The 16,720-nt window shown below is 40.6% G+C and overlaps 1 protein-coding gene across 3 annotated transcripts in view; it reads left to right on the forward strand.

Moving 5' to 3' along the window:
• TLR1 (toll like receptor 1) overlaps nt 1-16,042 on the forward strand; it is a 43,429-nt gene extending 27,387 nt beyond the window's left edge. For 2 of the 3 annotated variants that reach the window (XM_060012698.1, XM_060012699.1), the window contains exon 2: nt 13,450-16,042. In XM_060012698.1, coding sequence (XP_059868681.1) covers nt 13,517-15,907 — 2,391 coding nt within the window. In that variant the 5' untranslated portion in view covers nt 13,450-13,516 and the 3' untranslated portion in view covers nt 15,908-16,042. Of the gene's footprint in view, nt 1-4,922; nt 5,022-13,449 lie in introns of all 3 variants that reach the window. The other variant, XM_060012697.1, reaches the window with a different exon arrangement.
• Nucleotides 16,043-16,720: the final 678 nt, after the last annotated feature.

Here is a 16,720-nt window from a genome sequence, read left to right on the forward strand (position 1 = left end):
TGAGTGTCACCTATTGGCAAACAATGCTTTACAAATATAGGTGCTTGATAAATATTTGTTGAATGAATGCATGAGTGCTTCTCACCTAGAGAATTCAGGAGGTAAGAGGGTGGCTTGGGCAGCCCGAAATAGCAGAATGAGGAAAGAAAGGAAGCAGTGATTGCAACCTACCCTTCCATTATTTGGCATGGCAGAAGTGTTGTGGATTTCCTGTGGGCCATAATGACCATGGGAAGGGTATCTGGGCTTGAGGTGTCATGATATGACCTTAGCTAATAGGGCAGCCTGTTGGGCAAAGGGACAATACTGCTAAGAGGCAAGGGGTTAGGGAGAAGAGGCGTATGACTTGGGGAGTCAGGGGGGTGCTGCAAGAGGTCAGCCAGAGAATGTGCCACTTGCATCAAAGAGCTGTGCAATGTGGGATCCCCCCAAGGCCTCTGAATGACCCACAGATGCATCCTGTGAAAGAGCCAACATTTGGACTCCGCCATAATCAGAGGCAGAGGCGTGATGGCCTGCCTGCCTTATCCAGTTGTTAATTGCAGGGAGACTTGCTCCTTTTTCTCTAATACTCTCTTCACTTGCAGGGGCCTGGGAACATCCAGAATATAGAGAAGGCAGAGAAGATGGAGGAAGAGTGATGATATTGACCACACTCCTTCCCCGCTTCACTGCAAGAAAGGCCCGAGCCAGGGCCAAGCAGAATTTTAAATTAGGTGTGAGACTGATGTTAAACTGGACTGGCCTGGACATTTCAATGCCTGAAATAGAGGTGCAATTACTAAAATGAGACTTGTCACTAAAATCTGTGGGATTCAGGATTCAGGATAGATCCTGAATAGATCCTTATAGAGGGAGAGATTCAACAAAACTTGCTTGTAAAGCTATGGTTAGAGAGAAAAATAAAGCCCTTTCCTTCTGGACTTAGCTCATTCAATAAACTAGTTTCATAATTAATAGTTATAAAGAAACTAGCCTTAATGAAATTGTAGTAGAGTCATCTTCTCTCTGCATTAGCCCTTCCTTCTCTTCAGGAGAGCACTTACTTTCTTCCACAGGCCCTTTCCCAAATGGTAAATTTTCTCTAGCCCCTGTTGGACTTGTTCCCTAAACTAAAAAATCCCCAAGCCAACAAACAAAACCAAAACAGCAAACAACAACTGGGACTTCCCTGGTGGCGCAGTGGTTAAGAATCCGCCTGCAAATGCAGGGAACACAGGTTTGATTGCTGGTCTGGGAAAATCTCACATTCTGTGGAGCAACTAAGCCCGTGCACCATAACTACTGAGCTTGCGCTCTAGAGCCCGCGAGCCACAACTACTGAGCCTGCATGCCACAGCTACTGAAGCCTGCACATCTAGAGCCCGTGCTCTGCAACAGGAGAAGCCACCGCAGTGAGAAGCCTGCTCACCACAAGGAAGAGTAGACCCCGCTCGCCGCAACTAGAGAAAGCCCGTGCGCAGCAACAAAGACCCAACACAGCCAAAAATAAAAAAATAAATCATAAAAAAAGCAAACAACATACTATGTCACACCTTCTAAATGATCAAATATTTTTAAATGGTTCCAATATGTTTCCCACAAAATACTGTTGACAGTATTTAGAAAATATAGAATATATTTTATATGAAAATATAGAATTTTGGCATTTTCAAATAGAATTAAACAAAACCTGTATTTTTGCCACGTATGAAACCATACACATTTCAGACATATGAAAGCTCTATCATAAGAGATCAGTTTGTTTTTTAGATAAAGATGTTCTATCTCCAGGAATCCTCTGTTTCCTCTTTTGAATTCTTCCAGTTGCAAGTAGCAGATACCAACTTGGGAAAGGGCGTGTTTATTTCAAGGATACAGAAGTGTCTCATGGACCCACGCAGCTTTTGTGATATTCTTCCCTCCCTTTTTTTCTACTGCCACCCCCAGGTGAGTCTGCAGGCCATCAGGGACAGAGTGTGCATGTTCCACTCTGTAACCTGGAGCAGAGCATCTGCTGTCCCACCAATATCTCTCACCTGTATGACTGCAGTAAACTCACTGGCCTCCCTGCTTTTACTCTTGCCTCATACATTCTCCAAACAGCAATCAGAGTAATTATTTTTAAAGTATAAATTATTTTAAGCCACTCCCCTGCTTAAAACGTTCTAATGACCTCCCCTTGCAGTAAGAACAAAAGTCAAGCTCCTTGTCATGACCTGCTGTCATGGTGGTGAGTGAGGACGGGGATTGAGGAGTGGGGAGCAGGGTTACCTGCCTCATGACCATTATCGAGAAGAGTGGTGTAGGGGTCTGCTAAGGCTGCCCTGACAATATACCACAGGCTGGGTAGCTTAAACCACAGAAATGTATTTCTCACAGTTCTGAAGTCCAAAAAAGGGAGAGATTGGCAGAGAAGATGGGATGGAGGGGTGTGAAAGCATGGCTAAGAGACAGTGACTGGATGACTGGGATATAAATGGAGGAGAGAGTGAGTCTTAATGAGAACACAGAACACAGCACTGGGAAAGGAGGAAGTCACTTTCTGTCTAGATTTCTGGAGATTGGTTTGATCGGAAGAGAATTAGAATAAATTACAGGCAGATAAAGAGACTTAAAGGGATTTCTAAAGCCACAGGGACTTTCTGTTTTTTGTTTGTTTGTTTGGCCACATGGCATGTGGGATCTTAGTTCCCAGACCAGGGATCGAACCCACGCCTCCTGCATTGGAAGCACGGAGTAAGGAATCTCAACAGAGTCAAGTCTAAATATGAAGTAACTTTTGTGAGCAGATTTCAGACATCTTCAGCCCTTTTGAGGTATTAACAGTGCACTCTAGCTTAACATTTTCAATCTCCAATTCCATCTAAAGGTCTCCTTTCCCCATATCATAGGGTGTAGCCTTACATCATAAACACTGGTATCTCAATGCTGCTGACTCTCTCACTGCTGCCTCTTTATGTATATGTACCTGGGAAATGTGAGGATGGGGTGATGGTGGGGATTGCACTGTCTGGTTTAACTGCTTTAGGAAGTGCTTGGCCCGAATTGTTGGGAGCTCTCCTTAGAATATGGGGTAAGTAACACTTCCTAGTCCTTGGTTTTGGACCCAAGTCATAGGAAAAGTTCCAGTCAACACCCTATACCATAATCAGTAGAACCAACAGAAGGGAAACCAAAATTGTCAGTAGGCTATTGAATTATATGGCAGATGAACAACCTAAAAATCTATTCTAAATTTGGATTAAATCATTTAAAAAAGACATATAAAAAATCAAAAAGGCATATTCATAGCAATAGGCAGAGAAAAATGGTATGGATTTATGTCAGTTGTTTCAAAGAGTTCACTTCATGGAATGTATCCTAAGGAAATAATTGCTCATACACATCCTAAGAAAATGGGTGAACATGATGCTTATTGCAGAGTTGTTTATGATAATAATGTGAAGTTTGGAGACAACTTAAAAAGATTGCTTGAATACATTGTTAATTAAAATATTTTAAAAATACATTGTAAATAAAATGGAATATTATTCAGCCAATAATAACAAAGCTGTAGGTGGATATTTACTGATATAAACAGACATTTATGACGCATTATGGATTAAGAAAAGCAGATTAGGGCTTCCCTGGTGGCACAGTGGTTGAGAATCTGCCTGCCAATACAGGGGACACGGGTTCGAGCCCTGGTCTGGGAGGATCCCACATGCCGCCGAGCAGCTATGCCCGTGAGCCATAACTACTGAGCCTGCGTGTCTGGAGCTTGTGCTCCACAACAAGAGAGGCCGCAACAGTGAGCACCGCGGTAAAGAGTGGCCCCTGCTCGCCGCAATTAGAGAAAGCCCTCGCGCAGAAACGAAGACCCAACACAGCCAAAAATAACAAATTAATTAATTAATTTAAAAAAAGAAAAGCAGATTACAAAACAGAATACTTGGTCCAGTGCCATCTGAGGGGGCGGATATGTGAATAGCAATTTGGCAACAGGTATCAAGAGCCTAAAGCATGTTTACATATATATTATAATGTCTGGGGCTTCCCTGGTGGCGCAGTGGTTGAGAGTCCGCCTGCCGATGCAGGGGACGCGGGTTCGTGCCCCGGTCCGGGAAAATCCCACGTGCCGCGGAGTGGCTGGGCCCGTGAGTCTGCGCGTCCGGAGCCTGTGCTCCGCAACCAGAGAGTCCACAGCAGTGAGAGGCCCGCGTACCGCAAAAAAAAAAAAAAAAAAAAAGTCTACATGGTTGCTCCAAAAGTGATATTGGTGTATCTCTATATGGTAAGTTATTATTGATTTGAAATTTTGTTTTTATTTATTCATATTTCCTGTTTTCTTCAGTAAACATTTATTACTTGGATAATAAAAAAATCAAATTAACTGAAAAATTATGTTTGAGGAGATCATATACACATATATCTATCTGACCTTGTTATGAAGAATAACTCTCTAAACCTAAAAGCAATATATAGCAGTAGTCTGCTGGAGCTGGTTTGTACACACTTGTGAGAACCAGTGGTTAAATATTCAGAAATTTTGCAGGCAGGTCAGTTGGTAACTAGAAATCAGCTATACTGGAAATACTTACACCATAGATATTGGCAAGTGCTAAAAAATCAGGCTTTTTATTTTTGTTTTGTAACCTGGTTCACCAGCACACAACTAACTGATAGTAGTAGCAAAGAGAAAGTCAACTTACCTGTTTATATAAAACGTTATGTACTTATTGGTTCAAAAGATCATGGGATAAAAAGATAAACAATGAGGGAAGATGTTTGCAGAAAGTTTGATGGAGGGTTAGTGTCAGTAACATAAAAGAGAATGTATAATTAAATAGTAAAATCATAACCCTGATATAGGCAATGACGTGAACAAGTAATTCACAGAAGTGATAGAAATTATCAATAAACATGAAAACCCATCCAAAACATTTATTTACTCCTTCCAGGAATTTATCCTAAGCCAACAGTAAAAAACTTGGACCAAGATTGTGTACGAAGTTGCTGGTTAACATTTCGTGAAGCTAAAAGAGGAACCCTCCCCTCAGGTCAGTAGCTGGAGACAGGTTGGCCTTAGCCTAAGATTTACTCAGGTGGCAACTTAAAAGAAAATTGCTGGAAAATTTTAAGTAGTTAAGGGAGAATTAATTAAATGCTAAATGTCCTAGTGATGTCATCTTTCATTCCCAGCCAGCTTCATGGGGCACAGTTTGAACTCTGGGGTCAGGTTGGAGGAATTATACTTTCTGTCAGGAAAATAGGGAGGGAAGGAAGGAATGGAACACAGCTGACCCTTGAACAAGATGAGTTTGAACTGCACTGGTCCACTTACACACAGATAGTTTTTCAATAAATATGTACTACTGTACTACACTATTTGCGGTTGGTTGAATTCAAGGATGCGGAACCACAGCTACAAAGGGCCAACTGTAAAGTTATAATCATATTAGGCACCCTTAACACCTGCTTTGTTCAAGGGTCAACTGTACTAACTCCACTGGGAGAGGCATCTCCCGAACTAGGACACTGTGGTCAGAGCATTTGTTTTCTTCCTTGTTGATTAAGAAACAATACTTCTGCCTCTTCCGGAAAAAAAAACACTCACAAACTAGAAACGGATGGGAACTTCCACAACCTGATAAAAAGCATAGATGGAAAACTCACAGCTAACATCATACTTAATGGTTCTCAAAGCTCTTCCCTAACATTTGGAGCCAGACGAGGATGTCTGCTCACACCACTTCCATTCCACATTGTACTGGGAATGCTAGCCAGGGCAGTTAGGCAAGAACATGTTATAAAAGGTATCCATCTTGGAAAGGAAGAAGATGACATTTTGCAGATGACATGATTTTAATTGCAGAAAATACTTAGGAATCCACTAAAAAGCCATTAGAACTAATACACAAGTTCAGCAAATTTGCAAAGAAGATATATAAATGGCTAATCTACACATGAAAAGATGCTCAACATCATTAGGTATCAAGGAAATGCAAATTAAAACCATAATGAGATACTGCTTCATTCCCAGTAAGAAGGCTATAATAAAAGTCAGATGATAACAAGTGTTAGCAAGGATATGGAGAAATTGGAGCATTTATACACTGTTGGTGGAAAGGTAAAATGGTGCAGCTAGCCTGGAACTCCTCAAAAGGCTAAACACAGTTACCATACGATGCAGCAAGTCCATGCCTAAGTATCTAAGTATCCACCCAAGAGAGAGTATGTCTACCAAAAACTTGTACGTGAATGTTTATACATTCATAAGAGCCATAAGTGTAAACAACCCAAATATCCATCAGCTGATGAATGGATAAATAAAATGTGGTATATCCATACAATGGAAAGTTATTTAGCAACAAAGAAATGAAATCCTGACACATGGTTCAACATGGATGGATCTTGAAAACACTAGTCTAAGTGAAAGAAAAAAAACCACACAAAGAACCACTTCTAATATGATTCCATTTATATGAAATATCCAGAATAGGCAAATCTATAGAGATTAGTACAATCTGTAGTGATTGTCTAGGTCTGAGGCAAATGGGGCATTGGAGGATGACAGCTAAGGGGTGTGGTTCTTTTCAGGGTGATGAAAATGTTCTAAATTGCTTGCGGTAATGGTCGCACAGTTCTGTGAATTGATCTGAAGTCACTGAATTGTACACTTTAAATGGGTGACATTTTTTATGGTATATGAATTACATCTCAATAAAACTTTTGTTTTAAAAAAACAAACAACACATACAGGTCCCATCTAATTGGCAGAACATTTACATTGCCCTGGATCCAAAAAGAAACACCTGGGTATGGAATCAAGAGTGGGCAGAAACTGCTATTGAGAGAAGTAAAGAGGTGCCTAGGCTCTAAGATATGGAACCTCTGTTTTGAGTTAGCTCTTTGAGCTGCTATTGACTGGACTTAGGCTTGTACTTATTTGCATGGCTGTGATAACTCCATCTAGGCTCAGGCCATCCAATGTGGTAGAGCCACTAGCCACGTGTGCCCATGGAACACCTGAAATGTGGGGAGCCCAGATGAGATGGGCTGTGAATGTAGAACACACACTGGATTTTGAAGACTTAGAATGAAGAATATTATAGATGATATCTTATTAATAATGTTTTATATTGATGGCATGTTAAAATGATATTTTGGATATACTGGGTTAAGTAAAATATTTTAAAAAGTTAAAAGAAAGCATGTTCTTTGAGAATTAAAGTTTTTCCTTAGGAGAGGTGGATATATCAATGCCTGGGTGTACATAATTACAAGTATGTTTGGCCCCTGTTTACCTATTACAGGGGTCCCCAACTCCCGGGCTGTGGACTGCTACCGGTCCGCAGCCTCTTAGGGACCGGGCCGCATAGCAGGAGGTGAGTGGCGGGCAAGTGAGTGAAGCTTCACCTGCCGCTCCCCATCGCTGGCATTACTGCCTGAACCATCCCCCACCCACCCACTTCTGTGGAAAAATTGTCTTCCACGAAACCAGTCCCTGGTGCCAAAAAGGTTGGGGACTGCTGACCTATTGGATAATAGGGAGAAAAAAAAAGAGGCGGGTGGGCAACTCAGAGTGGGGATGAGCTTGTGAGTGCTAAAGTGCTTTCTTTCTGCCCTGCTGACTTCCCTGTCCTGGGCATTAGTTTCTAGATTTGGTTCACAAAATCAAATGCCTTTTGGGAGCCAGGAACTGAATTGTTAATCAAAGAGCCCCCTTATCTCCATTTATGGACCTGGGGGAAGTAATGGTAAGTGAGAGTGGAAGGGGGGAGGACGTTCATTCTTTCAGTCACAAAAATAGATTTATAGACATGCCTCCCGCTTAAACAAATTGTGAGGGGCTAGGAGGAAACAGAGAGAGACAGAATAGTACAAGTCAAAAAGAATCTCAGGGTTCTTAGGGAAGTTGACTTTGCTTGCTGTGGGAGAAAAGCTGATTCCAGCAAGAATTGCATCCAGCTTGTATAGGACATCATGCAGCACCAGGCTGAGCACAAGTTCAGAGGAAGACAGCTAGCTAGCATTTCTTAGCTTTATTTGCCCATTTGTTGTTTTGTTACTGTTGTTTTAAAAGACCAGAGTGGAGTTATGAGGTTGGATTCCTTGAGCATGCCGACAACAGCAACGAACCCACAGGAAATGTCTTAGACCTTATCGGAGAAAAGAGATTGTTAGCTAGCGTGTTTTTCACATGGAGATTTCAAAAATCACTTTTTGAAGAAAGTTTGAAATATCCATGGAAAAAACTTTGAGCACCAGATTTTCTCTGAAATCCAGTTTGTCGGAAAAGACATGATTAGCCTCCATTTGGTAAAAGCCCATGAGTGATCTTCTCTATGAATGAGTTTTAGCAAAACTTTGATCTTGACCCCTCCCTCTTCCCACTTTCAGCCACCTTTAATAGTGGCCTGATCAAAAGCCAATTAGATGACCTTCTCTGGTGGCACAGTGGTTAAGAATCCGCCTGCCAATGCAGGGGACATGGGTTCGAGCCCAGGTCCGGGAAGACTCCACATGCCACAGAGCAACTAAGCCCGTGCACCACAACTACTGAGCCTGCGCTCTAGAGCCCACAAGCCACAACTCCTGAGCCCGCATGCCACAACTACTGAAGCCTGTGCACCTAGAGCCCATGCTCCACAACCAGAGAAGCCACCACAATGAGAAGCCCACACACCGCAAGGAAGAGTAGCCTCCGCTCGCCGCAACTAGAAAAAGCCCGTGTGCAGCAACGAAGACCCAATGCAGCCATAAATAAATAAATAAATAAATAAATAAATGTATGTATGGGAAAAAAAGCTTAAAAAAAAAACCTAGTTACAACAGAAGTATTATACTTAACATTGATGACTCTTACATGTCTATATTAATCAAACCAACAAGCTTAAGCCACCTTCAATACCAGATATCAGTTTAGTAGTGAATATTATCCAGATAACATGAACCTGAAATTCACTCTGGCCAGATTATTTTCTATTTCTGAGTATTTATATAAGCACTTAATTTTTTTTAAGCCTATTAAGTAGAGCTCTTTTACAAATTCATTTTTTTGCAATATCATACACCTACAACACACGTAGATACATATGAACACACAAACAAACACAGAGGCCTTATAGTACCCATTTCAAAATTTCAGCCCTCAGTCAGGTATAACATAAAAGCCATCAGTTACAAGGGGCTGGATTCAAACTGGGTTTCTAGCAGATGAACAAACCCATTTTACTAGTGTTTACAGAAAAGGCACTTAAGATTTCTATTTATCCTTGACAAGTCAAGTTCTAAATTACTTTACCCTCTTTTTTAAAATTTCCATTTAAAAAGATGTCAGAAATTAGGGTTCCTGAAAAGACCAGATAGGACATTTGCATCTCAAAGGTACAGGCAAGTTCCTCCTAGGATGATTTTGTTTCCCCTTTGTTTAATACTTTCAAGGCTTTGGGAGTGGCAAAAGGATTGGTGAGTTTTGGATTATTTTTGGAACCACACCTCTGGTCCTGTAAAGACTACATTTATAAAACAAGGAAGTTTTGTTTTCCTTTTCAAAGAATTGGGTGGTTACCTCAATGATATTGAAGGACTGACATACCCATTCACCTATGTTGGAAAGTTTTACTTTTCCTCATTTAGCTTAGGGGAGAAGGCCTCTTCCAAAATTCCTATCAGGGTCTGAATATCAGCTATGGTCAGTTTAGTCAGACCAGTGGCCTCCTATTTTGTTAATCTACTTCCAAACATTTTTGAAGATCTTCCTTAGGTTTAAGAAATTTGTACCTTATATTTAGACACTGTATAACCCTTTTTACTTAATCACTGGCTGGATATCTTTGGCCAAGCCCGGAACCTCGATATTGCACATTCCAGGGTCTACTAAGGCTTCTATTTTAGCTTCAGAATTTATCTGTTCCTTTTTGCTTTTTGTTAGAACCGTTTGGTGATGAGGGTGGTTCCCTTGCCCCTGGAGAAAGAGTGGCCCCTAACTTAGTTAACAAATCTCTTCCCGTTAAAGGGATGGGACAGTCAGGCATAAACAGAAAGGAATGTAAAAAGAGCTGGCCATTCATCTCAGGTGTAATATGATGGTTTCATAAATTGAGTGCTTCAGATAATGACTATAAATGAAAGGGCAACATGGAGGTTGAGCAAATAGAAGATATTTGAGTCAACTAATTAAGCTAGATAGAAAACTGAAGCCATGCTTTCATTAAATGCTTGAAGACAGGCAGTTTTGATACTGACCAGGGTTCTTGGACTTCCCCAATAAATAGAAATTGACTAGAGGCCAGACAGGAAACTCAGGCAAGGCTTTATTGGGGCCCCTGCCACAGCAGAGGGGAGCAAGAACAAGTAACAGTTTCCCTTGCTTGCTGGCCCGAGGTGGAGGGGGGTGGCAAGCTGGTTCCTTATTTGGAGTGAGGTTAGGGGTGTATCCAGGGGGGTCGCTGGAGGTGTGGCTTGGTGGTTTGCCCGCCCCTTTGTGGTGTTGTGTGCAGTGGGCATGCGCAGTACCCTGCTTTTGCTCCCGACACCATGTTTTTGCTCCAGGCTCTTTAGAAGCGGCAGCTGGGCTTTTTTGGTCTTTTTGTGTCTTTTGTCCAGAATTTGCCCCAACTGCACATGCACGCAGTTATTTTTAGTCCCTTATAGTTGTTTTGGGTTTTTTTTGTTGCTTGAGGAGTCATTTGTCCAGATACAAGCACTGCAGCACTGCCACAAAGGGTCCCAGGTCCCAGCTTGTCTCAGTTTTATAAATTTAAATTTGCTGTGATGGTTGCCGTTGTTAAGCAAACAAAGACCGCTTTCATCTTGCTTGTGATGGGTTCACTGTGTGCTAAGCACTCACGTCTGTGTGTGGGATCCTGTCTCTGCCCTTTGTCTCTCCAGTCACACGCTGTGCACCATACCTGATGGTGCTGACCACTACTTCCTTGAACTCTGGAGTTTGGCCAGAAAGTTAAAAGATCCCCAGATTTGGATTCAGGTTTAGGAATAAGTAGGGAAACCCACTCGAGCCATAAGCCCAAACCACTTTTACTTCAATATAGCTTATACAGGATGGTTCTGTTCTGAGATAGTAGGCACTGGCCCAGGCAGTAATTGAGTATTATTTTTATTCTCATTGAAATATTTCTCCTTGTATGAGTAGCTCTTTCAGGAAGCTAGAGAGGAAGACTTGGGTCATGTCTGGGTCTTTCAGCCAAATACAAACAATGACATAAAAATACCACCCTTACTTTTTTTTTTTAATTAATTTAATTTTATTTATTTTTCACTGCGTTGGGTCTTCGTTGCTGCGCATGGGCTTTCTCTAGTTGCGGCAAGCGGGGGCTACTCTTTGTTGCAGTGCGTGGGCTTCTCATTGCGGTGGCTTCTCTTGATGTGGAGCACGGGCTCTAGGTGTGTGGGCTTCAGTAGTTGTGGCACGAGGGCTCAGTAGTTGTGGTGCACGGGCTTAGTTGCTTCTTGGCATGTGGGATCTTCCCGGACAAGGGCTCGTACCTGTGTCCCCTACATTGGCAGGAGAACTCTTTTATTTATGGAACTTTTGAATTTTATTTTATTTTTTATACAGCAGGTTCTTATTAGTTATCTATTTTATACATATTAGTGTATATATGTCAATCGCAATCTCCCAATTCATCCCACCACTACCACCCCTCCCCCCGCCACTTTTGGTTGCAATGGTGAATGGGATTGTTTCCTTAATTTCTCTTTTTGATCTTTCGTTGTTAGTATATAGGAATGCAAGATATTTCTGTGCATTAATTTTGTGTCTTGCAACTTCTACCAAATTCATTGATTAGCTCTAGTAGTTTTCTGGTGGCATCTTTAGGATTCTCTATGTATAGTATCATGTCATCTGCAAACAGTGACAGTTTTACTTCTTCTTTTCCAGTTTGTATTCCTTTTATTTATTTTTCTTCTCTGATTGCCATGGCTAGGACTTCCAAAACTATGTTGAATAAGAGTGGCGAGAGTGGACATCCTTGTCTTTTGAATAAGACCAAAGTTAGGCACCAAACTGTGTGTAGGTAACAAAAGGTAATGCAAAAAGAATCCTAATTCAACCACACAGGGATGGAACTCTCAAAAAAGCCATGGGGAGGTACGTATCAAATATAGAAAGTACACCAGCTGTGAATCCTAGCGTGAGCTCTAAAGGATCTTGGGGAGGTTGGGGTCAGAGGACTCGCCTTGAATGTGTAAACCCCTCTGTATTAGTTTCCTGTGGCTGTTGTAACCAGTTACCATAAACTTGGTGGCTTAAAACAACGGAAGCTTGTTCTCTCATAGATGTGGAGGCCAGAAGTCTAAATTCAAGGCGTCAGCAGGACTGCACTCTCTCCAGAGCCTCTCCGGCTTCTGGTGGCCCTCTGGCTATTGGCATTCCTTGCCTTGTGGGTGTATCATTCCACTCTCTGCCTTCATATGGCCATCTTCATATTTTCATATGGCCTTCTTCTCCATGTCTTTGTTGTCTCTGTCAAATATTCCTCTGCCTTTCTCTTGTTTATAATTTTTTATGCTTAAAAAATTCTAATTATTATTTTTAACTGAAATGTAGTTGATGTACTGCCTAATGATTTGACATTTGAATACATTATGGAATGATCACCATGATATGTCTAGTAACCATCTGTCCCCATACAGAGTTATTGCAATATTATTGACCATATTCCTTATGCTGTATATTACATCCCCATAACTTATTTATTATATAACTGGTGGTTTGTACCTCTTAATCCCCTTCACCTATTGTTCCCACCCTCCATCCCCCTCCCCACTGGCACATATTTATTCTCTGTATCTGTGAATCTGTTTTCATTTTGTTCGTTTTGTTTTTTAGATTCCACATATAAGTGAGATCATGTGGTTTTTGTCTTTCTCTGTCTGACTTATTCCACTTAGCATAATACCTTCTAGATCTATCCATGTTGTTGCAAATGGCAAGGTTTCATTTTTTTTTTTTTTTTTTTTTTTAGCGGCTGGGTAATATTCCATTGTATACGTATACCACATCTTTATCTTTTGTCTATTGATGAACGCTTAGGTTGCTTCCGTATCTTGGCTATTGTAAATAACGCTCCCTCTTTCTCTTATGAGGATAATTGTCACTGGATTTAGAGACCACCTAGATAATCCAGGATGATCTTCTCAAGATTCTTAACTTAATTATCTCTACAAATACCCTTTTTCTAAATTAGATAATATTCAGTTAGGAGATTAGGACATGGTTAGGAGGCAGACATATCTTTTTTGGGGGGAGGGTCACCATTCAACCCATTACATATCCATATTAAAAGTTATTTGATTAGAGATAATATAATTGTTTATAGATATGTACATTTTCCTGGTTTCAGGTTGTGTGACTCCAAATAATGTAGCCTTCATTTAATGAGTCTCTAGTAAAAAATGTTTAATGTCAGCCATGCCTAATTTAATACAGTCAGTTAATGTTGATTTTTTTCCCCCTAGGATCTGTATCTGTATCAAGATGCTCTGAAGAATAGCAACTACTCTTAGGATTGTCTACTGTTACAAAATGACTAAAACGAATTCGAGCATCTTCCATTTTGCCATCATCTTCATATTAATACTTGAGATCAGAACCCAGTTATCTGATGAAAGTGAATTTTTAGTTGACAGATCAAAAACAGGTCTTACCCATGTTCCCAAAGACCTGTCCCTGAACACAACAATCTTAGATATATCACAAAACTACATTTCTGAACTTTGGACTTCTGACATCATATCACTATCAAAGCTGAAGATTTTGATAATTTCTCATAATAGAATCCAGTATCTTGACATGAGTGTTTTCAGATTTAACCAGGAACTGGAATACTTGGATTTGTCCCACAACAAGCTGGAGAAGATTTCTTGCCACCCTACTCTGAACCTCAAGCACTTAGACCTCTCATTTAATGCATTTGATGCTCTGCCCATATGCCAAGAGCTTGGCAACATGTCTCAACTAGAATTTCTGGGGTTGAGTGCCACACAGTTACAAAAATCCAGCATGCTGCCGATTGCTTATTTGCACATCAGTAAGGTTTTACTGGTCTTAGGAGACACATACGGGGAAAAAGAAGACCCTGAGAGCCTTCGAGACCTTAACACCCAGAGTCTGCACATTGTTTTCCCCACAAGAAATGAATTCCATTTTATTTTGGATGTGTCAGTCAGCACCGCCGTAAGTCTGGAACTGTCTAATATCAAATGTGTGCTAGATGATAATGGGTGTTCTTCTTTCCAAAATGTTCTGTCAAAACTTCAAAAGAATTCAAGGTTATCAAATCTTACTTTAAACAACATTGAAACAACTTGGAATTCCTTCTTTATGATCCTCCAGTTGGTTTGGCATACAAACATCAACTATTTCTCAATTTCAAATGTGAAACTACAAGGTCGCGTTGACTTCAGAGATTTTGATTATTCTGGTACTTCACTGAAGGCCTTGTCTATACACCAAGTTGTCAATGAAGTGTTCAGTCTTCCACAAGATTATATCTATAAAACCCTTTCAAATATGAACATCCAGCATCTCACAGTGTCTGCTGCACACATGGTCCACATGGTCTGCCCATCCCAAATTAGCCCACTTCTGTATTTGAATTTTTCCAACAATCTCTTAACAGACATGGTTTTTAAAAACTGTGCAAACTTAGCTAATTTGAAGACACTCAGTTTACAAATGAATCAGTTAAAAGAACTTGCAAATATAGTTCATATGACCAAGGAGATGAAGTCTCTACAACAATTGGATGTTAGCCAGAATTCCCTAAAGTATGATGAAAGTGAAGGAAATTGCCCTTGGACCAGAAGTTTATTAAGTTTAAATATGTCGTCAAATATACTTACTGACTCTGTTTTCAGATGTTTACCTCCCAGGGTCAAGGTTCTTGATCTCCACAATAACAGAATAAGGAGCATCCCTAAAGATGTCACCAGTCTAGAAACTTTGCAAGAACTCAATGTTGCTTCCAATTCTTTAGCCCACCTTCCTGGATGTGGTACCTTTAGCAGCCTTTCCATACTGATCATTGACTATAATTCAGTCTCCAACCCATCAGCTGATTTCTTCCAGAGCTGCCAGAAGATTAGGTCCCTAAAAGCAGGGAACAATCCATTCCAATGTACATGTGAGTTAAGAGACTTTATCCAAAGTGTAGGCCAAGTATCAGGTGAAGTGGTAGAGGGTTGGCCTGATTCTTATAAGTGTGATTATCCAGAAAGCTATAAGGGAACCCCACTAAAGGACTTCCATGTATCTCCATTATCCTGCAACACAGCTCTGCTGATTGTCACCATTGGGGTCCCTGGGCTGGTATTGGCTGTTACCGTGACTGCCCTCTGTATCTACTTGGATCTGCCCTGGTATCTCAGGATGGTGTGTCAGTGGACCCAGACCCGGCGCAGGGCTAGGAATGTACCCTTAGAAGAACTCCAAAGAACTGTCCAGTTCCATGCTTTTATTTCATATAGTGGGCATGATTCTGCCTGGGTGAAGAATGAGTTAATACCAAACCTAGAAAAAGAAGATATAAGAATTTGTCTCCATGAGAGAAACTTTGTTCCCGGCAAGAGCATCGTGGAAAATATCATAAACTGCATTGAGAAAAGTTACAAGTGCATCTTTGTTTTGTCTCCCAACTTTGTCCAGAGTGAGTGGTGCCATTATGAACTCTACTTTGCCCACCACAATCTCTTCAGTGAAGGATCTAATAACTTAATCCTGATCTTGCTGGATCCCATTCCACAGTATTCTGTTCCTAGCAGCTATCACAAGCTCAAAGCTCTCATGGCCCAGAGAACTTATTTGGAATGGCCCAAGGAGAAGAGCAAACATAGACTTTTTTGGGCTAATCTAAGAGCATCCATAAATATTAAACTGATGGACAAAGCAAAAGAAATAAATCACACACAAATATAAAAATATTCCTCTGCTGCTTTCAGAAAAAATGTTGCTGCTTTTGGAAGCTCCAGCAATGACTTTATTTTGCATCAATATGGATATAAACATGATTCTGAATTTAGGATGTAGATAAAAATGGGTATGTCCTTTCAGGCCCCAGGTTCCCATGTATATGTGGTAATAAATTTGATGAAATGTTATAATTTCTATTTAAACAGTTAATTTCTACCACATGAGTGATTCACCTAATTCTTTTTTTTTGTATTTTTGAATTTAATTTAATTTATTTTTTTATACAGCAGGTTCTTATTAGTTACCTATTTTTTTAATATCTTTATTGGAATATAACTGCTTTACAATGGTATGTTAGTTTCTGCTTTATAACAAAGAGAATCAGCTATATATATACATATATCCCCATATCCCCTCCCTCTTGCGTCTCCCTCCCACCCTCCCTATCTCACCCCTCTAGGTGGTCACAAAGCACCAAGCTGATCTCCCTGTGCTATGCAGCTGCTTCCCACTAGCTATCTATTTTACATTTGGTAGTATATGTAAGTCCATGCCACTCTCACTTCATCCCAGCTTACCCTTCCCCCTCCCCGTGTCCTCAAGTCCATTCTCTACATCTGCGTGTTTATTCCTGTCCTACCCCTAGGTTCTTCAGAACCTTTTTTTTTTCTTTTTTACATTCTGTATATGTGTGTTAGCATACGGTATTTGTTTTTCTCTTTCTGACTTACTTCACTCTGTATGACAGTCTCTAGGTCCATCTACCTCACTACAAATAACTCATTTTCATTTCGTTTTATGGCTGAGTAATATTCCATT

The sequence above is a fragment of the Delphinus delphis genome, chromosome 5 (genome assembly GCF_949987515.2).
Source record: "Delphinus delphis chromosome 5, mDelDel1.2, whole genome shotgun sequence".
Taxonomy (NCBI): domain Eukaryota; kingdom Metazoa; phylum Chordata; class Mammalia; order Artiodactyla; family Delphinidae; genus Delphinus; species Delphinus delphis.